The sequence below is a fragment of the Leptodactylus fuscus genome, chromosome 6 (genome assembly GCF_031893055.1).
Source record: "Leptodactylus fuscus isolate aLepFus1 chromosome 6, aLepFus1.hap2, whole genome shotgun sequence".
In the NCBI taxonomy this organism is placed as follows: domain Eukaryota; kingdom Metazoa; phylum Chordata; class Amphibia; order Anura; family Leptodactylidae; genus Leptodactylus; species Leptodactylus fuscus.
Genome location: NC_134270.1, coordinates 46,423,307 through 46,448,236, shown reverse-complemented (window position 1 = coordinate 46,448,236; position 24,930 = coordinate 46,423,307). Strand labels below are relative to the sequence as shown.

At 43.3% G+C, this 24,930-nt stretch overlaps 2 protein-coding genes across 3 annotated transcripts in view; both read left to right on the top strand.

Moving 5' to 3' along the window:
• Nucleotides 1-1,970: 1,970 nt before the first annotated feature.
• LOC142210595 (membrane-spanning 4-domains subfamily A member 4A-like) lies at nt 1,971-23,775 on the top strand. Of its 2 annotated transcripts, XM_075279868.1 has the most exons (7): nt 1,971-2,122; nt 6,071-6,234; nt 6,679-6,804; nt 12,167-12,223; nt 13,757-13,927; nt 17,106-17,225; nt 19,344-23,775. In XM_075279868.1, exons 2-7 carry the CDS (start codon nt 6,076-6,078, stop codon nt 19,449-19,451), a joined length of 741 nt encoding a protein of 246 aa, XP_075135969.1. In that variant the 5' UTR covers nt 1,971-2,122; nt 6,071-6,075; the 3' UTR covers nt 19,452-23,775. The 2 variants fall into 2 exon arrangements, with proteins under 2 accessions (XP_075135969.1, XP_075135970.1); XM_075279869.1 differs by lacking the exon at nt 6,679-6,804.
• Nucleotides 19,477-24,930, top strand: part of LOC142210594 (membrane-spanning 4-domains subfamily A member 4A-like) — a 37,516-nt gene continuing 32,062 nt past the window's right edge. The window contains exon 1 of the mRNA XM_075279866.1: nt 19,477-19,546. The gene's annotated coding sequence lies outside the window, so the exon portion shown is untranslated. The remainder of the gene's footprint in view (nt 19,547-24,930) is intronic.

Genomic DNA, 24,930 nt, shown 5'->3' with positions numbered 1-24,930 from the left:
AACATAGTTCAATTGCCCCAGAATACATTATAAGACCCCAGATAAAACTTAACATGTCTTATTAGGTGAAAATTGTCATTATCCTCCTTTCCAGCCGTTACACCCCAATGCCCTGGCCGCAAACCCTCTGTATGTGTTCAGACACTTTATCAGTCACAAGATAATCCAAAGTCATGACAGTCTGTTAGATGAATACCTATCCATCTAAGGCTTGATTCACATATGCGCATGGGTTTCTGTTTGGGGGCGTTGTTTGGGGACCCCCTGAACGGAAACCTAATCCACATAAAAAAAAGTAGTTACCTTAGGACCCCATAGAATACAATGGGCTCTTTGTGGTTTCTGCTCGCGTTCTGCACAAAAAAACATGGAGAGAAAAGTGCAGCTTGCAGCGCTTTTCTCTCCACATTTTTCATACGGAGAGGGGGACTGGAATCGCAAAATGCAGATGTGAACCGGGCCTACAGGGGCGGATCCAGGGCCGGGCGAGCCGGGCAACCGCCCGGGGCCCCGCGGCGCGGCCCGGACCTAACAAAATGGTCCCGGTCAGCATGTCCCAATTTCCTACGCACGCCGATGAGCTGAATACATAGGCGTTTAAAGCAGGAGCTGTCAGCTCCTGCTTTAACGCTGAGCTCCGGCATTTGTAGCCGCGATGTGATGACGTCACATCGCGCCTACAATATGTGTATGAGGGAGAGAACAGAAAGAGCTGCGGGGGAGCGAGGGAAGGTGAGTGTATTTTTTTGTGTGTGTGTTAAACATTTAGGTGGAAAATAATGTAGGGGGCCCATGAAACTGGGGGCATATGAGGGAGGGGGGGGAGAACGGCATGACACTAGGGCAGATGAAGGGGGAGAGAACAGTATGACGCTGGGGCAGATGAACGGAGGGAGAACGGAATGACACTGGGGCAGATGGAGAGGGGGAGAACAGCATGACACTGGGGCAGATGGAGGGGGGAGAACGGCATGACACTGGGGCAGATGGGGGGGAGAACAGCATGACACTGGGGCAGATGAAGGGGGAGAGAACAGCATGACACTGGGGCAAATGAAGGGGGGGGAACGGCATGACACTGGGGCAAATGAAGGGGGAGAAAACAGCATGACACTGGGGCAGATGAAGAGGGGAGAATGGCATGACACTGGAGGGGGGAGAACGGCATGACACTGGGGCAGATGGAGGGGGGAGAACGGCATGACACTGGGGCAGATGGAGGGGGGAGAACGGCATGACACTGGGGCAGATGAAGGGGGAGAGAACGGCATGACACTGGGGAAAATGAAGGGGGGGAGAACGGCATGACACTGAGGCAGATGAAGGGGGGAGAACGGCATGACACTGGGGCAGATGAAGGGGGGAGAACGGCATGATACTGGGGCAGATGAAGGGGGGGAGAATGGCATGACACTGGGGCAGATGAAGGGGGGAGAACGGCATGACACTGGGGACAGAGATAGAGGGGGGGACATGAAACTAGGGGTAGATGAAGGGTGTATATGAAAATGGGGGAGAGATGGAGGGGGGACATATAATTTACGGGTGACTGTAGGAGGATTATACTGTGTGGAATCACATGAAAAATGAATGAGAATGGGCGGAGTCGAGCCGCACGTTTTATTCCCTCTTTCTAGTCTTCAACAGTTGGGCGGTACAGGTAAGAAGCGCGAGACCCCCTGGTAAGTAGGGCCCCACCAAAGTCAATTGCCCAGGGCCCCGCAAACCCTGGATCCGCCACTGCGGGCCTAATACAAGATCAGCTCGAGTCTGCCAGAACAGAAGCCACTGGTACTAAATATGTCTTTGTTCTGGTTCATAGAGGGGGTCCTGAATGCACATAGACAGGGGTGCTCTTTGTGAGACAAACTCTTTCATTGTATGCACCTTTTAGTAAGTGGTGTGGCCATAATAACCGACCTCTCATGTAAGGGGTTAATATGTAATGTTATACTGTGTATGGCTCTTTCTTATTGCATCCTCTCATGTACTGTAGCTGGCACACTTCCCAGTAAGACAAAAAATGAAGCTGCTCCTCCCTACATGTAGTCACGTGATCGTTCAGCCATTCTTGTAAACAGTTTCACAAATGCCTCTGAACTAACAGCAAGGAAACAACCAGGTAAGTCTTCAGATAAGAACACAAGGTACTAGAGATACTAAAGAGTCTGGACTCCAGACAGATACATTATATGGTATTTTGTATATGGGAATCACAAGAAGAGAGTTGCTGCTGTGCTCGGCTCACACTGTAGTGTCTGTACTGGTTACATTGTATCCACTCCTCTGCTGTAACAAGTAGCCGATCTGAAAGCTTCTAAGCCTCGCAAAGTAATCAAGAACTTTATCATCCATTATCAACAAGCAGAGGAATTGAAACACAAAGTAACGATAAGTTCATAGTACTCAAATGTCTTGCAAAAACGCCAAATATATATTAAGACATCATATACATATATAACTAAGGTAGTCTACGTTATTAATGAGAAAGCATACTTTCCAATTAACCTGTTATATGCTGTGTTCAATGCTGACTGCAACACCTAAAGCTGGTTCACAACTGCGTTGTGCTTTTCTCTGCCAGTTTCAGTATAAAAATGGCAGACACCCGATGGACACCTGGCAAATCACAATCTATTCTATTGGGTCTGCAGGTGTCTGTGTGTAACAACTGTTTTTGCAGTCCGTACTTGTCATTCTAATCTCCCCACGGGGGGTGTGAACCTACCCTAAGTCGTTTTACAGGGAAAAAAAAGTTTAAATAATAGACTTTGGATGAAATATAATTACACACAATTGGTATCATCACAAATCCATAACAACCCCTAAAATAAAATAAGTCTATTTATTTATTCCACATGAAGGTCACAATTAAGGTTTTCTGCTCATTTCACCTTTCAAACAAAAAGTAATATCAACTTATCAAAAAAGTTGTACGTACCCACAAAACACAAAGTCTTGTAAAGCGACATTGAAATAAAATTTCCAAAGTTATGAAAGTGGAAATGGAGAGGGATAAAATGTGTTGGTTTGCTAAAGGGTTAAAATGTACATAAGGCACAGGAGGTGGGCCAAGCCATGTTTATTTGAGTCAGAAATTCAAAACCTTGCAATAAAAAAGGGACATCTTGAGGCCCGACATAGTGAGCCACAGCCGACAAGCTCTGCACAGTTTCCTATACAGGCCTCTTATAAATACTTCCTCCCTTATAAATAATAGCCCGTTTTGTAAATAATAAGTCCCATATATATATATATATATATATATATATATATATATGTTATGACCCGGTCTCAGCAGTCTTGGCCTGTTAGGTTCAGGCGCGGAGTGTCCGGACGGCATTCAGCGCGTGAATCACCTGATGCACGGCAGGGGAATATTCACACCAGACATGTTGTTTCTGCTCTGGCACTCGGGCGTGGCTCACGTGGTGAGTTGCCTGGTGGATCAGTGCCTGGTGTGTCTTGGCCTCTGAAGGGGTTAAGTTCTCTGCAGTGCTGAATACTTTACAGGCCATGGGCGAGGCCTTCTCCTTACTATATAAGGCTGTTGCACTTGCTATCTGATGCCGGTCTTAAACGTCTGTTCCTGTTCCCCAGTCTGTCGTCTGAAGCTGCTACCATCTGCATCCCGGCCCATCCAGTTTCTTGCTCCTGTTCACACAGGACTAGTTCGCTAAGTATTGAGCTTATATCCAGACATAGTGTTCCGGGCGCAGCGAGCCCTAGGTATTTTTCTGTTTGGAGGTTTGGAATTTTTTTGGTAGGGGTTTTTATAGTGTGTGATACTCAGTTCTGTTTTTTTTCCTATCCCTTGCTTTAGTTCAGTTATTCTGTGTTTCACGTTTATTTTCTCCCTATGCTTTTGCGTTACTCATGTTCACCATTAGTCCAAGTCTGGACATCCATGGGGGGCTTGTTCTGTATCTGCCTCTCCTTCATAAATGTGAAGCTGGACAGGGGCTCTATTTCCCGTTTGTAGGTTAGCTACTTCTCCGGCTGTGCTCGTGCCCATTCAGGCAAGTTAGTCGGGCCCACGGCTACTTCTAGTTGTGCGAGGCAGGGTGTAGGAGTATCCACACTATAAGTCCAAACTGCTCATACTTATTTTTGTTTTTTATATATGTTTTTCCTTAACTGGACTGAGAAGTTATCAGTCCAGGGCCAGTCTGTGGTCGAGGATCCCCAGATCATAACAATATATATATATATATATATATATATATATATTTCCCTTTATAATAGACTCATTATATGGATAGTGGCTTCACACAGTATAATACACTCCCCAGAGGGGTTTTGTCAATAGACTGCTCCACAGTGGCCCAACACAATATAATATGCTCCCCCCAGTACCCCCCCCCCCCCCCCAGTATAATGCTCTATAGTGGCTACACAGAGTATAATATGCTCTCAAAAAGCCACACACAATATAATACACTCTACAATGGCCCCACACAGAACAACAGGCTCCCCACACTGCCCCTTCCAACAGTATATAGCTCCATAGTGGCTCACAGTATAATATGCTCCCCAGAGGGCCCCTTAGTGTAATGCTCCTCAGTGCCTCCCACCAGTATATGGTTCATAGTTTCCCACACAATATAATAGAGCACACCCCCCTTCCCCAGTATAATGCTTCATAGTGGGCCCCACTTAGTGGCTCCCTGACTAATGCTCCACAGTGGCCCCATACAATATAATATGCTCTCCAGAGGGTCCTCTCCAGTATAATGCTCCACAATGGCATCGACACAGTATAATATACTCCCTAGAGGAGTTCCCACAGTATGATGTTCCACAGTAACCCAAAACAGTATAATATGCTCCCCACAGTGCCCTCCCAGTATAATGCTCCACACTGCCCCACACAATTATAATATGCTGCACAGTGTCCCCACACTGTATAATAGGCTCCCCACACTGCCCCCACCCAGTATAATATGCTCTCCAGAGGGCCCCCCTAATATAATGCTCCACAATGGCCCCACAGATTAAACAATATGATATGCTCTCCAGAAGGACCCCTTTATTATAATGCTCCACAGTGGCCCCACAGAATATAATATGCTTTCTAGAGGGGTCCCCCAGTATAATGCTCCACAATGGCCCCACAGAATCCATCAGTGCTATTACTATATTATACTCTTCAGACCCCAGAGTATAATAATTGGAGGCCCAGGGGAGGTAAGGGAAAGCAACAAAGCGTTATACTCACCTTGACATACCTCTCCTGGGCCTCCTTGTGCTGTTCCACTGTCCCCGCTGGCTTCCTCTTCTCTGCGGCTGATGTCGCACATTATGGACGTCACCACTGAGGCCTGTGATTGGGCCTGGCCTCAGCAGTGATGTTCAGAACATGTGACATTACCTAAACCTAAACCGTGAACAGGTGACGAAAAATGTTTGTTCGTTTTACTCACCTCGGAAAGGGGCCCTGCAGTACAACGCTGGATCCCTTTCGGTTATTGATATGGTTGTGCCTGACACCAGGATCCGGAGTCATCAGGCTCCAGGTCCTGGAGGCCTCTTTTGGGGACGGGGGTCCTGGGCAGTTGCCTAGTTCACACACACACATACACACACACACACACACACACCACTAATAATGGCCCTGGGTGTGCTATGCCTTGGAATCAGCTCCTATTAAAGCCGGTTGAACACAAGCGTGTGCTAACCAGTGGCCGTGAATTAACGGCACGGGCAGCACGTGGGAGACAAATAGATGTCACCCATATGCTGGTCGTGCACCGTTTGTGCTTCTGCAGCCCCTTTCATTCAATGAAAAGGAGCCGTGGAAGCAGGGCCGCAAAATCGAACAGGAATAGAACCTGTTCTATATTTTGCGGCCTGGACTGTTGGCCCGCACACATGACCCTGCAATTCACAGTCATGTATACAGGCCTATAGAAATGAATCGGTCAGTATGCTATCTGGGATATCCTGGATAGCACACTGACCAATCATACAGTTGTCTGTAAAGGGACTAACAGATGTTAACTGGAGCTGGTGGAGACGATGAAAGGTCGTCTTTAATCTAACTAATCTACCCTTTGCTGTTATATTTTAGGGGCCATGTCTACAACAACTGTACCACATGCAGGTGACTTTGTGATTATCTCTCAAGTGAGACAAAGTGGTAAACAAAATGAACCTGAACCAATCTCTGGTGTTCCGGCCAGAATGCCCAAGGCACTTGCTGCATTTTATCGCGGTGAACCTGAAGTTCTGGGGGTAAGTCTATCTCACATAGCTGTTATTAGCGATGAGCTGGTCATGGGGTTGCTGAATTACCTACAGGAGGTTTTTGCTATGAAGAACATCTTTATTACTGGTATTTTACCAAAAATCAGCAGTACATGTGAATACTGTATATATGTTTAGATGATTTGAGAACAATGTCCTCAATGCAGCGACATGAAGAGATTTGCAAAAACATTTAAAACTAGCCTAAAAAAGGCGCACATGCAAATAATTTAGCCAAAAAAGGGGCAGATGATAAATATCACCCCTGTACCCTCGTAGCAATCCTTGCAATATTGGGAATGCACGTGTGGAGGAGAACTGGGGTGTGCTTGTTTATAGGTTTAATTGAATGTTTTTGTGATATCACTTGATCTCCTATAGATACTGTATATTATTAATAGTTGAAATGTCATTTTTGTCATTTTATTGCAGACAACACAGATATTTACAGGATTTCTTCTTATATCCATTGGTATTGCTTTGACAGTAGCTGACAGTGCGATATTGAGCTTGACAGTCCAGAGCCTGTCAGGTATCTCTGTATGGTCTGCAATTCTGGTAAGACTTTCCAGCACTTCGCTGCTATGTATTTACCTCTTTGTTTGCTGCTTGACTGCACTTCAGCTCAGATTCATTAGGACAGAGCATTAGCGCCTACAGGTAGTCCGAGGTAGCTATTGGTTCGTGCTGCTACTCTCTTTAGAGCTTCTACCGCTCTGCTTCTTCTGACTGGCTGATGTGTATCAACACAAGCCCACCATGAGCTTACTATGAAGTCAGTAAAAGGAGAGCTTACTTCTATTACAGCAAGGGCAGAAATAAGAGTACTAACTAAATAAGAGTCTGCAGGAAGATTAACATAAATCTAATGGCAGTACCCTGTTTCTATGCTTTCCAGAGATGGCTTTCTTATTCTGCATTGCAGCTACATTTTCATGAAAATCAGAAATTATTCTTAAGCAAATGAGTTTATAATACGCAGTAGCTACAACCTCCAAAGTTAACCGTACACATTGCGCTACCACGTTCTTTAACGCATCTTAACATTTTAGGCTAGGGCCCCACATAGTGGGCCATGGCAAAAAAGCACTATGGGAAAAACTCAGTTCCATCGTGTTTTTCACTGCAGACTTACTGCTTCTATTATACCAACAGGGAAACCGCCGGCGTTTCCGTGGGTATAATTGACATGCTGTGAATCGCAGTGTTTCTGCTGCGCATATTTTTCTGCAATGGTCAGATGGGATCCACTTTGCAGTGACTGTAAAAACACTGTGGTTTTTGCAGTGGCATTTCCGCCACATGGGGTTCTGGCCTAAAGAACTCAAAAAATTGGAGGAAGTCCTTGTCCATAGTTTTTTTTTTTTTATACACACACGGTGGTTATATTGCAAAAAGCAACGGTTTTATATACAAATTAGCTCATTTTGAGGATTTGCAATTGCAATACACTTGTTATTTTGGAGTCAAATTTGAGGTTAAAGAAGTGGCTTTCCAAAATAATTTTTTTTTTTTTTTTTTTTTTTTTTTTTTTTTAAAAATTTCCCTTTATGGGAGCAGAATGCTGCACCAGCATGACGTTGGTGTTGGAAGACACAAGGTAGGTTTGTATTTTATTGTTGTTATGCCAACAATGTGACAGTGGCAACTACAGAATTTGAAGAAAAATCTATGGCACACTGTCACTGTATCTGCCAGTTGCAAAGTGATGAAAAATTGACTTTAGAAGTATAAAATATACACTTACTGGAAACCAATCTTAACCAAAAACAAGAATAAAGTTTTGGCGCTCAGCCCCATCAACTTCAAATTTTCTCCAATACCTGAAACAGCCTATGGTCAGGAGTGGAGCTATTTTAGACTAAGCCCCCTTGGCAGATGACCGTGCATGAGATCCGACTGCTATCCTTGTTTTTCGCGGATAGCATACTGACCCATTCATTTCTATGGGAACAAGCACACGACCATGTTTTTCACTGATCAGTGTGCGAGCCGTGATTCCGCACCGCATCATATAGAACATGTCCTATTCTGTTCAGTTTTTGCGGAATGGACTCGCCCATAGTAGTCTATGGGAAACTAAAAACCTAGGACAGCACACTAATGAAGTGTGTCAGCAGTCTGCCGTCCATTTTCGCAGCAAGCTAGGGATATCTTTAGACTATAATAGGTTGAGGTCCGGGGAGGTGAAAAAAATAGACCTCCTTGACACGTCCGATGTCTTGGTCTCCCCGGTGACATCAAACACCCCAGGTCACCACTAGAGATGAGCGAACAGTAAAATGTTCGAGGTTCGATATTTGTTTCGAGTAGCCCCTCAATATTCGACTACTCAAATCGAATATCGAACCCTATTATATTCTATGGGGGGAAAATGCTCATTTCAGGGGTAGGCAACGTTCGATCAAATTATACTTACCAAGTCCACGAGTGAGGGTCAGGCTGGATCCTCCGAGCAGTCTTCTCCGTGCAGCGTCCCCGCAGCATCTTCCGGCTCTGAATTCACTCTGCCAGGCATCGGGCCTGGGCAGAGCCGACTGCGCATGCCTGCACTACAAGCGGACATCTGCAGTCGGCTCTGCCAAGGCCCGATGCCTGGCAGAGTGAAGTCAGACCCGGAAGACGCCGCGGGGAAGCTGCACGGAGAAGACTTCTAAAGGTAGGAGAAGAACCAGCATTGATTGGCCGACTGTATAGCATTTGGCCAATCAATGCTGGTTCTGCATCAAACTTTTACATTCGAACAGCGAGTGGTACTCGATCGAGTACGAGTATTTCAAATACCGTAGTATTCGATCAAATACCTACTCGATCGAGTACTACTCGCTCATCTCTAGTCACCACTGAACCCTGTGATTGGGCCACAGCAGTCATATGGGCACACCAATGTTTTTTTTTTAAATCTTTTTACATCTTCCCTGAGCATCTACCTATTACGCTAAGTTCACATGGGGTTTTTCAGTCTGGAACAGGTTCCAGACCAAAATACAGGTAGCAGCAACTGGATGCCGGTGGATCCCAAATGAAAGGGCCTAGTCGGGAGGAGGGAGTGTCTTCAGGCGGATGTCGCGAGGCAACTCTGCCTGAAAGAATGAGCATGTCCCTTCTATTTCCGGGAGCTGGAACAAACGGCTCCCGGAAAAAAGAACTGACCAGCTCCCATTGATTTCAATGGGAGACGTCTTTTAGGTCAGGATTTTGAGGCGGATACAGCCTCAAAATCCTGACCAAAAAAGCCCATGTGAACTTACCCTTATTCTCTGGGGTCTGAAAACAATAAGAATAATTTCCCCTCCATTTCATCCAAATTTGTTCGACCCTAATAAAATCAGGGATCCGAGCTACCTGAACCTGAAATGAAACATATTTTGGGAGGTTCGGCCATCTCTAGCTGTGTCTGGTAATGCATCTATGCTTTATTCATTTGGATGGAAAAGAGCTGCAATACAAGGAACTTCATCTAGTTGGGAGGGAATCTACATATCATAAGTGGTTGCAGTTAGAGATGAGTGAATACCGTTCGATCGAGTAGGTATTCGATCGAATATTAGGGTATTCGACATATTCAATTCCGATCGAATACCACGCGGTAAACGTAGTAAAAATTTGTATGGCCTCCCACCTTCCCTGGCGCTTTTTTTGCTCCAATAACTGTGCAGGGAAGTTGGTGCAGGAAGCAAGAAAACATAGACATTAGAGATAAACGAGTATTATTCGAAACGGCCGTTTCGAATAGCACGCACCCATAGGAATGAATGGAAGCGGCCGGCATGCAGACTTTGCCAGCGGCCGGCCGCTTAACCCCCTGCGTGCCAGCTGCGTCCATTGATTCCTATGGGTGCGTGCTATTCGAAAGGGAGTTTCGAATAGTACTCGCTCATCTCTAATAGGCATCGAAAAAAAAAATAGGAAAAAGTCATTGGCTGGCTAAATCAGGTGACCTCAGATTTATAAGAATAGTGGCAGCCATATTCGTGTCAGATGCGGTTTGGAGTTAGTTAGGGTGAGACATTGTGTTGAGGGTGAGAAAGACTGTAGCTTTTGCTAGGCAGGAAAACATTAATCAACAGCTCTTTTCAGAGCTACACTGCAAGAACAGTGTATATACATTGAACTTGCCAAAGATGCATCAGGGTAGCATCAAGGGACCGGGACTTGGACGTGGAAATCCAGCTGGGGATCCAGTCCACAGTGCAGCAACTGGAGAGGGGAAGCCAGCAGTGCCCCTCGTCATTAGCACAAGGGGACGAGAACGGGGACCTGAAAATCCAGCCGGGGATCCAGTCCAAAGTCCAGCTACTGGAGAGGGGCAGCCAGCAGTGCCCCTCGTCATTAGCACACAGGAATGAGGATGGGGACGTGGACGTGGAAATCCAGCTGGGGATCCAGGCGGCAGTAGCTCAACTGCGGATCCAATTAGCTACTGGAGAGGGGCAGCCAGCAGTGCCACAACATCAAGCAGGGTGCAAGATACCCCGCTGACGAGGCCCGAGCACCAGGAACCTATACTAGGGTGTCTACTAGCTCACGCGGCGTCTACGTGCCACATCACGCGGCACGTAACTCTGTGTGAACCCTCCCTTTGTCTGACTGCTTGTTGCTTGTGCTGCAGCATTTGGAGTTGGCTCTGTCAGCCTTGTGATGAACTCCTCATTCTGGATCCCATTACTTTTAACAGTCTCTAAAGTCTTTTGACACTTTGAATTTTGTTCAGTTCCAAAGGACTCTGTGTTTAGATTTGGCTCAGTCGCAGTTCCAGGACATGCCTTGGAAGGCAAGGTTTCCTTTAGTGGCTCCATCTCAGCAGGATGATGATGATGAAGCTTGGTTACATCTGGTGTCGGAAGAGAAAGTGGTTTCTGATCTACATCTAAAGTACTGGAGCATGTTGTTTGGACTATTAATACCTGATCAGAACCCTGTAGAGGTAATGTAGAGTCCCATATTAGAGGACTATTACCGCTAGTAGTGGTTGCAGCCAATTCTCCACCTTTGCGGTCCTCTAAATAAAAGTTGCCCCCAGGACTTAATGCCAAAATGTTATCAATTTCACAATCAAAATCAAGGTCAATGTCTGGGTCCTCAGTCCAATCCACTGCATCAATCCAACACAATGAGAGTGATGGTTCTGCAAACACTGTTTTAGGGGCAAAGAATTTTAAAGGGGCTAAAACTCTGCTTCTGCAAGGCTCAACTCACTTAAAGGGCCTAACACTCTGCTGGTAAAAGGCTGAAGTCACCTCAAGGGCTTCAATTTCTGCTGGTAACTGAGCTTAAGGGCCTCTAACTTAATTTGGAAGGGCTCACGTTAAGGGCCAGAAAAGTAATTTTTGGAGGTTTCACCACATCACACACACATAAACAATGACAGTTAAGGGTGGGGACTGTTGGATTTCCCATTGCCTATGCCATCTGTGGTTGTTATGGGCAACGTGATTTTATAGGGGTGCATGCTAATGTTTCTTTAGCTTTAAATTTGTGTTTCTGTCCATACGATTGTGGAGGAAAGAAGGTTTCCAAGTATTTTTCCACTTTCCATATCAAGTTTGGAGTGTCTAATTGATAGGCTGTGATATTGGGGCAATACTGGGACTTGGACGTTTTAGATGCCACCAGACATGCTTCCCCTGCTGTCCCAGTTGCATTCCAGAGGTGTTTGCATCATTTTCTGGGGTGTCATTGTGGACTTGGTGACTCTCCTTAGTCGAATTTGGGTTTCCCCTGAAACGAGCATTTTTTCCCCATACACTATAATGGGATTCGATATTCGGTCGAATAGTCGAATATTGAGGGGCTACTCAAAATGAATATCGAATATTTCACTACTCGCTCATCTCTAGTAGCGGATAAAGAAAATCTACAATCCTCTGATAAACTTTGTTGTAAAATAAAAGTTAATATTTCATTTTCGTTTTTATAGTTTATTATATCTGGATCACTGTCAGTGGCTGCTTCAGTGAAACCGACAGTGGGAAAGGTAAGAAAACATTTTGGCCTATGGTGTTCAGTAAATTTTTGTCTAGAATGGAATACAAAGAGCAAAGTAGTATAGATGTTTATCACGTGAGGTTCACATCTGCATTGGAGTCTCCGTAGGATTCCGCTTAATCCTGCAAGGAGGACTTTTCTCTTCGCTGGTTTTAGTATACAACTGGTGGAAACTGGGCGGAAACCCGGAGGACCCCATTATAATCTATGGGGCCTGATAACTGCTATATAAACAAACAGGGTCTATGTCTTTCATCTGCAGGCCCAAACAACAGACATCAGAATGCTAGTATGAACCTAACATCAGTCTGCAGTATTTTCTGCCTAATACACAATTGTACAAATAGGGGGCATTTACTCAATGGATAGAGAAAAGGAATTTGAGGCTTCAGTCTCAGATTCCTCTTTTAATTCTGGTCCTGTGCATCCCTCAAAGCTTCCAGTTTTACTCAAATGGGATGATCCAGCTTCCAAAATTTATCCGCAAATTCATCCACAGCAGTGCTAAATCCTCACTGTTCCCTTGCGCAGCCATTTCTTGGCTTTATTTTATTTGAGACTCCTTGTATCACTGTTATTTACATGCAATGAGTCTGTGAAGAAACTACATTTCCCAGGGAGTGCAGGCAGATGCATCATGGGAAACGTAGTTTCTTCACAGATTCACTGCATGTAAATAAGTAGTACAAGGAGTCTTACGTAAAATAAAGCCAAGAAAAGGGGACAGTGAGTATTTAGTACTGTGATGAATGTATTTGCAGATAATTTTTGGAAGCTGGATGACCTCTTTAACCTTAGAAACACTGGAACTAATCGGCAGTTGTCTCTTCTCTTCTCTGATCAACCCCAAACCAACATGATTGTGGGGTGCCAAGCAGTTGTTACGACAGCTAAGGTACCATATTCGTACATCTATTACATCCTCCTTCAGACTTAATGTCATTGTTTGCTGGTCTTTGCACAATACACTGCAATACTGAAATATTGCAGTATATTGTACCAGTGATCAAACTATCATGTATTTAAATAGCATTTAGAATGTTCTTATAAGCTCTTCACTAGATGGTACCGCACTCCAACTATCTCCATAGACTGGGCCTAACCTCTAATGACTAGTGCTGGCACCACAATAATGAGAGAGATTCATTTGTTCATATTTGGTGAGGCTGCCATTTTGGCAAGCATCACAAGCCACCGATACCTCTATTTCCTCTCCAGCGACTGCACTACTTTGGGCCCTCATGCCTTTTGATGAGCTGAGCTAGAGAGAAATTACCTAGTTACTCCAAGCAGCCGAACTCCTAATACCACTTCATCGGAGGACTACTATTCCCCCAGTATTTGGGAATTGGCAGAAAAGGTGACTCATAAGTAGGATGGAGGAATTAGCTAGTTGGGCAGAAAGGAATAAGAAAAAATTTGAAAAACCCGGGACCCTCGAAGGAAATACAGGCACACTTTCACTCATAATTCCCTTAACCAGACAACCCCTTTAAGTAAGACTTGTTTTCTTGTGTTCCAGGTAACATCAAGCTTGGTGATGAATATCTTCTGCTCTCTAGCTGCAGCTTGTGGAATAATAATTGCTGGAATTGATGTAGGTTCAAGGTTATTTTACATCATATCCTGGAGTGGCTCATATTGTGCACATTATAAAAAAAATATCCCGTGTATAGGAGCTTTTACTCCCTTGGTAAGAATCATTTATATTTTGATTGTTTAATTTTAACTGATTGGTTCAGCATCGAAATATTAAATTAATATTATTTTATTGTTTGTTTTTTATACTTTATTTTTAATCTTTTTTTTAATAGTTTTTACTTGTCCAACAAGGGGACTTGAACCTGGAATCTCCAGCACATCACACATAGGCTCCCTATGTGGTATAGGGAGCAGCAGTCAGGAGGCCATTGCTTGGGCCCCTGGCTGTCATGGCAAACCTCTCACGGAGGATCCAAGTGGTAGCAATCTTGCCCAAGATCAGGGCATCCGAGGGGTTAATCCTCTGCATTAGGAGTATCTTTGGACTCTGCAGCTAGTCCTGGGCCTTGGATGTGCTATACAGACGAGTGCCGGAAGTATTGCCACTGGCATTACAGCACTGTATTATTATGGCTCTGAGCCTTAACTTTACACTCAGCACAATGTAATAGCACAGTGCAGAGCAGGAAGGGGTTAAATAGCATTATAAGGATAGGTTCATATGGAGGAATCTGGCACAGATTTGGGAGCAGATTATACCTCCGAATCCATGACAGATGCCATTCCGAACAGGATGTGGGAAAAAAATCTGCATTCTATTTGATCTTGCTGCGGATTCCACAGCCCAAAACTCCCTGCTAATGAGGCCCATTCATCTGGCCTAATGAACAGAGGAAATTCACAGCAAAATACCGGTGCCCTGCATCAGCATCCTGTCGCTGCAATGCCATGGCCAAAGAAGACAGTGGAAAATAAAAAGTAATTTGAACCAAGGTGCGGCGCATGCACACTCTTGCCAAGGTGTACTCCTCTAGCGGCACTGAGGAGCTGCACTGGCACAGGAGTACAGCAGATAGGTACAGTAAGTATTAAGCTTTTCTATTTGTAATGCAGCCACAGATTGCTTTATAACTGTAAGTACCCCAATTACCTAACAAGGGTGATCTTTTGGGAAGCCTTTTTTTTACTTCTATTGAACCCCTTTTTTCTGGTCTATTGAGACAGTAAGGGTCCATTAACATGGAGGGAAATGGTGAGGAATTTGGTGTGGAATTTTTCATGCTGAAAAAAAAAGCCTCCCATTGATTTCAATGGGTTCTGCTAGCTAGCACTGCTAGCTAGTGGGGGAAAAAAAGCTAGCAGAACCCATTGAAATCAATGGGGAGCTTTTTTTTCAGCGTGGCCAATTCCACATCAAATTCCTCACCTTTTTCCTCCGTGTGAATGGACCCTAATACTGATTGAGGTGAGATAAGTATACCTTCTGGGTGATTATGTTATATATGATTTTTTGTTCCTTTGGGACACTCTGGGAAATCAGCCCTGGGCCCTACACATGCCTAGTGAACTGTATTTTATAATATTCACTGATACACTTGTTTATACCAGATTTTAAGTGGTAATATTTTACGTAAAGTTTTAGACTTAGTTCACACTTGTATGAATGTGAGGAGAATTTGGTGGCAGAAGAACGAAGAATATACTGGGACACATTTCACATATTAAATGTACCAGAAATCTTCACACAAAAAAACTAGCGTACATGTAATAGGGTCAAATGCAGACACTGCACTGTATTTTACGGCAGCCTACTCAAAGGTGGAACAGCGCAGCCAGGTTCCTGCTATACCATTACTTTTGGAAGTAAGGGCCAAAAACTCAACAACGCACCCACACGTAACAGTTTCACCAGACTTTTTCCCTGTGGTATTTGTCAGCTACTTTAGGAATTCTCAGCAGTTCACAGAAGTAGTTTCACAAACCACAGGTAATGCAGCGTTCACACTAGCGCCACTGTCCACCCTTTGTGATTCTGCCTAAATCCCCGGAAAAACAGCACGGAGATGGCTTGCCAGCAGTCATTTTAAAAAAAAAAAACATTAATTTCAATCCATTTTTGGATTTTGGATGTAGATGTAGCCGATGACCTGGGGAAGAGGCAGCCAGCAGAAGAAGACAGAGGCGGCGCTGGAGAGTTTTCAGCAAAGGGTAACACCCCCTGTGCTGTCTGAAAACACATTTACATATGGAAGAAAGAAGAAATTTCTCAGGAACAGCAGCGCGGATCAGAATAATAAAGATAAGAGAAGAATAGCCTTTCTTAAGGCTATTCCGACATGTTCTTAGTTAAAAAAGGGATTCTAATGATAGAATCCTTTTAAAAATCAATTGAAATGAATTGTGAACGCCGCATAACAGTGTTAGAGTTGCTGTACTACAGCAGCACACAGTGGTATTCCTATTAGTTCAATCCACATGGAATTGGGACTTCAGACTACTGCTGTAACGTCTCTGCCTGTTCTGGTCACTGCTCTATTACCTCTTCTCTGTAATTGATTTTCTACCACACCATCTCCTGCACCTTTGTTTTACTCCACTCCTCAAATAATTAATCTTAGCCTTACCTGTGTGATTGACAGCCTGTCTACCAGTCAAGCGTGGAGCGAGTTCTGGACTTTCCTATAAACAGGTCATATGCTCACACATAGTTGCTGTTTATTGTGACTTTGTTTCTTGTTACATTGTTCTCTTTCTATTGTATTGTATTAATGACCTCCTGACCTTTGGCTTCCCTTGTGGCTACTCTTTTGGATTACGATTTGGTACTGCTTTGCTTCTATGGCTTTGACCATTGACTTGCTGACTCCTATTCTGTGTTGTTTGTCTTGTCCTATTCTGTGTGTCACTTATTCAGAGAAGGGATGGTTGTCAAGTTGTCCCTGTCATTAGGACAGGTGTGGCAAGTAGGTAAGGATAAGGGTTGGGTCAAGTTTAGGACTCAATCTCTCTGTCTTCCTCTTCCTTCCTGGATTCAACAGCAGCACTGGGGAATTGCTGAACTGGCAATTCCCTTACAATTTCAAAAATTTGGTGAAAGTTGAAAAACACAAAACAAAAAAAATTACCAAATTTTGTACAATTTTAAGCCATAATTTTTGCAGAAATTAGGGCCTCTTTTTCCACAAAACTTCACTCACTTTTATAACCTGGAAAAATTTAATCTAAAACTACATGCACCAAAATACACTGACGTGTGCCGAGATGTAAAATGTATGATAAAAGTTGCAAATTTTGGTATACATCCTGTACAGTTTTAGTACTATGTTCAGGTTCCTAACTATTTTTTCATGTAAGACAAAAGAAATTTATGTAAGTTTTTTCTTTTTCAGCCAGCTTACCGAGGCATCACATCGTTCTTTTTAATGCTTTTCATCCTGATGTTTTGCATTGCTATATCTTTATGCGTGTTTGCCTGCAAGACTGTGTGCCGGACGTCTTTTGAGGAAACTGTAAGTTATTTGATTTTATAATCTATTCTAATGGGTGCTGGATGTATAGTAACTTCTACCAATCCTCAGGGAGTGTTCACGCTACCATTCGTGACTGCCAGTCAGGGGTGAACCTGCCCCTTTCGCCGCCCGAGGCGAACGACAGATAGCCCCCCCCCCCCCGGGAGGAGGGGGCGGAGTGGTGTGAAGGGGGTGGGGCTAAGTGAAGGGGCTGGGCTTATCGGCATTCGCAGGCAGAGAGCAGGCACGGAGAGGACCTGCTCTCTGCCTGAGCGTGAGGGGAGGCCGCTGGAACAGCGCTGCTCCAGTGGCCTCCCCAATCCACCGCTCGGTGCTAAGCTAGTCCAGGACAGCGGTCGCTTCAGGTCGCCTCATGGGAGGTGCGGCGCTGCTGCCAGTAGTGTCTGCTGCTAGTGTCCATTACAAGATTTTAACAAAGGATACTAGCTGAACTATCAGAAATCCATTAAAATCCCTTTGAAAGCAATAGGATTTTTATCTGATGTCCGTTAGTGACTATTATGTCTGTGTACTCTAAATGCATCATCATGGGAATCGGCCTGAAGAATGAGCATTGATTTCAATAGGAGCCGTCTGTTTGGTCAGGATTTTGAGGCGGATACGGACTAAAAAATCCTGACCAAAAAACCCCGGGTGAACTTACCCTAATGGTGACACGCTATCCTGAAGACAGGGCATAGTGGAATTGAAGATTATCAAGGCCCACCAGTACCTAACTAACTAGGCATACAAGGTAATCATTGTGAGAGAGGCGAGATAACAGTCAGTTTATGCAAAATGTATATCATGTATACACAGCACATCTACGAGACAGCAGCGTTATACAACCAACAATACATTTAGTCTGAGGCCCCATGTTGAGGAAATGCAGATTTTTTTGCAAATTTTGCTGCATTTTTTTTTTTTTTGTTAGCCAACGCCAAGAATGGCTACAAAAGGAATGGGGAATATATATGAAGCTCTTATACTTCTACCTTCTGCTTAATTCACTCCTGGCTTTGGCTCAAAAAACCACAGCAAAATCTGCAACAAAAAAAGCAGCTTTTCTACAATGGAGAAAACATTGCAGAAATAGATGTGTTCTAGGGTTTTATGGCATATACGTATAGCATACACTTTTATAGCATACCCAGTTCATGCACAATGTTTAATCTACAGTATGTTTATATAATCTATGGTTTATGTAGAATATTTTATGTTTTGGAATCTAATTTCAAATCTGGGTCCCTGTAAGACAATTCTGGGAACATAAAGGGCACCCAAGTGGGAGATCGTTGATCCAGAGTGTATGTGCTTAGTAATGGAGGTACTACATGGCACTAGAGTAGCTGCAACTTTAACCCCTCATTTTCCAGAAAATTGTTTTTGCTGTAGTTTTATTTTGCATGTGCTCAAAATAAATATGAGCGTTGTTTGCCAAAACCTAAGTAGGGACTATCTGTGATGGCAAGAATACACATATTCCAGTAACATGCTGCATACATTTCTCTACCAGGAGGACCATGAGTATATTTCACACACTATAGTGGTATTATATATACAGTATATCTCACAATGTCCTCATGGTTGTTATCTTATCGCACCATACTTGCTCTCCTTATGTATATCTCACAGGGGCTGAGTTAGAGGGTAACCATTTCCTCACTAGACTTAGTCTCTGAGACACTTCACTGAAACCGTGGACATGTCCCTACTGTGGCTATAGCTGTACATGGACCTAGACAAGCCTAGAGATCCTGCTAGTGGAGACTTTGTGTGTGTATATATTAGTATATAGTATAAATATCTAAAATGTGACAATCAAATCAGTAAATATTTAGAATTTCAACAGTGCAGCCTCAGGTTTTAGGTCTGATAAGGCCAACAACAAAGACCAAACAAAATTCTACACCCGCGAGCACTCACAGTACTGATTATTCATAACTAAAATGATTTGGTCATCTACAGAAGCTAATATGCTTGATGATGGTTTCCATATAGTAATGCAAGGATTTTGTTATTCTGTAAACTAAACAATAATCCATTAGGTTATTCCTTTTGTATGACTATAGATATCAAATGTGATCACTTGTACAATACTCATATGTTTTATTTCAGACTGTGGTCATCTATCAAACCACATCATTGAATGTAGCTAATCCAAGCAGAGATCTTCCTCCTGACTCCGCAGCAGCCCTGACATCTGACCTAAATACACAGACATGAAGTCGTCAGTCACAGTGATGCCACTCCAAGAACAATATATGTGAAACTTATTGACACAATCCTTATATCCAACAAGTGGCGTCATAATATTTCTAGTATGTGTGCAATATATCTATATACACTGTATTGGTCAAGTGTTAGTGCAATTTTATCAGGACTGGCTCCAGGTTTGTGTTGGACCTTGTGAGCCCCTTTGTGCAGCATCCCAGTGGACACGGCTTCAGACACTTACTATGCTATATTTATTGCATGGTGTAATAGGTACTTAGGTACAGATCACACAATGCAATTAAAATAGGTTAGAAGTTATTGTGTTTGCTTCCTTTGTGTGTTTGGGCTTTTTCCACTGAGGAGGAAGACACCTGTTTTTAGGAGAGCCATGGTCCAGTCCAACCCACAGTTGGCTGGATAAAGGGGGGCCATTAAGTGAGTCTTTGGTGGTGCCTCCTGCCAGTTGCAAGGAGAGTCAGGACAGTGAAGCCCATGTATATTACAGCAGCCCTGAGACAGGGAAGACATTGCTGTCAGCTTGAGACGGAGGAGTGGAGTTTACAAGTGCCATTTTTTTAGGAAAACCTGTGGGTATCCAGAACCTTAGAGTGCAGTCCCAGATTCCCACAGGATAAAAAGGAATATTCCTGCAAGTCAATATATTGCACCGAGAAAGAGAGAGACAAATCAAGAATTCAGCGCTTGGCTCATCCCCATCCTACTTGGAACAACTCCCATTGAGAACTGTTCTGCTGTGTTGCACTGGAAGCTGTGCTGGTTCCTGTTGCATCACAGACAGTAAAGTTCAGCTCTTGCTCACCTACAGCCTGTGTCTACTGACTCCATTCCTGCACTTTCCACCAAGGGTCCTTCCAACTGCCCCCACTGTCCTCAGTAAGCTGAACAGCGCCTTGAGGGAAACTACCATCACTATCACCATCCCTGCAAACTCCCTTTAGCACTGCGATAACTGAGTAAATGAGCTGGAGGAGACAGTTGAGACCTCCCCCAAAAAACACAGAGAATTGCGTTTGTTTTTCGCTGTGGCAGACTGCTGGAATGGCTATAGGTCTTCTGTAACTTTTGCAATGCAAAGGCTGAAAACTGCGGGTGAGTTCTGTTATTGATATGCCCCCACAAGTGTAATGGCCACTTATACCCCCTATACAATGTTTTACTGATGCGGACATGTTATCGATAAACAGGGAATTCAATAACCCTTTATGTCGAGGTCATAAAAGGTAAGGTCTGAATGCTAGTTTAGAAAATCAGTAGTGTGCAGGATACCTAAGGGTAAGTTCACACGGTGGATGTGGAACCCATGAAGCAAAATCTGAAAGGACATATCTGCCTCCTCTTGAAATGAATACCAGGCAGGCAGATTTTTTTTGACGAATTTTGCCACACAAAAATCTGCCGTAAATATTTAACATCAGTGTCCTTTTGTTCAGTCCATCCTTGATGCCCATTTGCCATTTACTGCCCCTTTAGCACCCTTTATCACAGGGTCAATAACTGACAAATGGGCATCAAGGGAGCACTGAACTAAACTGAAGAATTCTAAAGGGGAACCAGGAAGGTTCTAGATCCTCTTCCCATTGGCCATTTATTACCCTTTTTATATCTTCAGTGCCCCCATTCATCTGTAGAACTGTTATAGGTTTCCTATATACCTTACACCAGAAAGCGATCGAGAGTCACCCTAGGAGATGTGGTGCAAGAAAGGGGTAGATAGAATAATACATTTCCTTTTATATGTTACCCAAAGTTTTGCCTTAAAAATATAATTCAGCCTGTAATGAATGAGCCCTCGTACTGCTCTGCTGATGGAAACAATAAAAAGATAGAACTCGGAGAATGTGCAATGAGTAAAATCAAAAGAACCACTTAGTCCTGAAGACCCAAAATAGGTGGCATCCCTAGGGGGCTACGAGGGCAGTCCACACCATGTCCTGCCAATCTACCCATCAATAGTAGTCAATAAACTTCACTGTCTTAGCCTCAGAATCCATGGGCCTCACTTCCCAACGGTATCCACAGCCTTTCAACTTGTTACAGGAAGGATGCCAGCCTCAATGCTGTAAGATACATCACGATCCAACTGCATCTTGCATTTAAGAAAAATCAAAGCATGTGGAAACATACACAGTCCAGTCACATTAATATGGCCACCTCTCAAAATCCAAAATAACCACCTTTGGCAGATCGGACTGCTGCGAGACATGCAGAAAGAGAGGGGGTGTTGTGATGATATTCACTGTGATGTTGAGCCATGGCGACTCCAGTGCCATGTCCAGCTGTGCTAGGTTACGCGGTTGAGCATCCATGGCACAAACAACCCAGTCGAGGTGGTTCCACAGATTCTCAATTGGGTTCAAGTCCGGGGAATTTGCTGGCCAAGGGAGTACAGTAAACTCATCCTGGTGCTCCTCAAACCAGGCACATACACTGTGAGCTTTTTTTTTTTTTTTTTTAATGTAGATTGTGAGCCCCACGTAGAGCTCACAATGTACATTTTCCCTATCAGTATGTCTTTGGGATATGGGATGGAAATCCACGCAAACACGGGGAGAACATACAAACTTCTTGCAGATGGTTGTTTTTTTTTTATGCCCTTGGCGGGATTTGAACACCAGGACTCCAGCGCTGCAGGGCTGCAGTGCTAACCTCTGAGCCACCGTGTGGCCCCTGTACACTGTGAGCTTTATTACTCGTCGCATTGTCCTGCTGGTAGATGCCGTCATCCTGAAGAAAAACAATTCACGTGTAGGGGTGAACATGGTCCGCAAGGATAGATGCATACTTGTGTTGATCCATCGTGCCTTCCACAATGATGAGTACACCTAGATGGCTGATGACACATGACTTCTGCGATTGGTTATTTAATGTTGACATCAAAAGTAGGCGGTGGTCACATTAATATGACTGGACTGTGTATATACTGTGGAAATTTGTGGAGAGTGCAGAGGCCACCAAAGAAGTATCTCCATGTGGGCAACCCACAAGTATCCAGAGGCTACCATATAAGGAAGGTCACTTTCACACAGACACATTCTATCTATGAAATGTACAGTATAATGTATGTACAGTATTCAGATAGGTCGGCTCACTTTATGCTACATAAAATTGCCCATTGTCGTGTTGCAGGTTTTTTTAAAACTTTTTTATGTTGGTGATTTCTGGTCACAGTATTACATGGATTTTTTTTCTGACATTTCCCTATGCCAGGGAAGCAGAAATCACCATGAAATTTGCAGGAACCACCACTACAAAAACCATGATTTTTGTAGGGCATATATTGAACATGTAATATCTGAATGTAGAACTTTATGCCAAAAATAGTAAGCCAAAGATGCCAAAAAACCCAGTGTGAATCTACCCTTCGTCATTTTGGTAATCTGGTATCCTGCGCCAGCAGAGGATGCACTGAATTCATGATAGTCACCTAGGTGAAAATAAGGGAAAGCTAGCCCCCAAATATAGCTCTCGTGATGACAAGGGTAAACTACCCCTGTCCAACTTTACCCTACTAGTCCCTACGCATTTCCTGGATCATCCGAGCCCTTCATCAGGGTCTCATTTCATATTAGTCTCTGGGTAAGTATCTATACACAGTCTTCAATACCTGGAGTCAGAGTGGGGTGAGGGCTCCGAGAGTTAGGCTATGTGTACTGTACAGATTTTTTGCATTCATGTGCTGAATTTACAAATGTTATGTGGATCTTCTATTTATTATTAAACTATATTAACCCTTTCCTGACATCTAACGTATTATTAACCCTTTAAGAATGCAGTTTTTACCTCAGCAACTTTCATATTTCCCTCACCCCTCCTTCCAAAATTCATATATATTTTTTTTTTTCTGTCATCATAGCTATGCGAGGGTTTATTCTTTGCAGGACAAGTTTTACTTTCATTTGCCATCATTCTGGGTTACATATAATGTTTTGATTAGCTTTTACTTATAAGTGTATTAGGGGTCCATGTAAAATAGCACAATTCTATCATAGATTTTTGCAATTTGTTTTTACGGCGTTCATTCTGCATTAAAAATGACATGAGAGCTTTTGTAATACCATATTTATGTTTTACCACTTTTACAAATAAAACGTCACTTTTTGAAAATGAACGATTTTCCTGGGGTCGCTGTATCCTGACGGTTATAACTTTTTTACTGTACTGTTGACGGAGATGTCAGGGCTCTTTATTTGCAGGGCAAGTTGTACTCTTTATTAGTACCAATGTTTGGTATATATGACTTTTTGATCACTTTTTATTGTTATTTTTTGGGGAAAGCAAAGTGACCAAAACACGTTAATCTACGAATTTATTTTTTTTTGGGTGTTCACCATACGGTCTATCCCGTATGGTGAACACTATTTTTGAATATTGGGGACTTATACGCATGTGGGGATACCTAACTTGTTTATTTATTTTTATTATATATTTTTTAAATATAAAGTTGTTTTTTTAACTTTTTATTATTCATTTATTTATTTTTTGTTTGGTTTTTCTATGTGCGTGTGTTGTTGTGGGTTTTTTTTTTAAACTTTTTACATGTCCCACAAGGAGATTTGAAGCTGGGATCTCAGATCCCCAGTGCAATGTGCAAACTTCATTGAACTTCATTCAAACTTCATTCCTAAGGGAAGGATGCATAGGTCGTCAAGAGGCCATGGCCTGACCTCCTGGCTGCCATCACAACCCCTCAGAACCCACTATCTTATCACAGGGGGTCTGAGGAGTGACAGGGAGGGGCAAGACCCCCTCCCGAATGCCATGATCGCCATTGATCATAATATAGCCAAGTGCCGGAAGTAATGGCACAGGCACAGTTTCCGTGCCTGTGGCATTACAGCACCTTATTATTACAGCTCTCAGCGTTAACTATGCGCTCAATGCGACATAATAATACAGCACACAGCATTAAGGGGTTAAGATCCACACTGTCTTGGTAGCAATGATCTAATAATATATAATAAATTTTATTTGTATAGCACCAACATATTCCGCAGCGCTGTACAATTTGATCTATGGAGGTCCCAGGTGGCCTTCAGATGTAATATTGATGACCTTTTTATAGCTTCTGATATATGCAAAAACGGACATAACAGATTTATGAATGTCCCCTCACTTTGCTGCCTCAATATATAAAATTAAATATACAAAAATTTATCAAAAGTAACCTAAATTTCTGCATTCGGAAAAGCGCTGCTGCAGCATGAAGACAACAAAAATCAATGAAAAGTCATTGAAAATTGCTTTTCCAATGATGTTTCATTGATATAGGATGCAGAAGTTCAAGTTAATTCTGCTATATGTGTATTTTAAGGCAGCATTACGATACACTTCAATACAACATGTGGTCCGAAATCTAATACAGCTCATAAGAATTGGGAAAGAATATATTAGAGATAAATGAGCAGATGCAAGCTGGCAAAGTGCCTAGAAGCGACCAAACGCAGCAACCCCTCCCTACATGATGTCA

Excerpts from the sequence above, each read along its gene's own strand:
- LOC142210595 (XM_075279868.1), top strand. The coding sequence starts at position 6,076 with ATGTCTACAACAACTGTACCACATGCAGGTGACTTTGTGATTATCTCT. Across the intron at positions 6,235-6,678 it reads GTGAACCTGAAGTTCTGGGG|ACAACACAGATATTTACAGG; the intron begins GTAAGTCTATCT and ends ATTTTATTGCAG. Across the intron at positions 6,805-12,166 it reads CTGTATGGTCTGCAATTCTG|TTTATTATATCTGGATCACT; the intron begins GTAAGACTTTCC and ends TCGTTTTTATAG.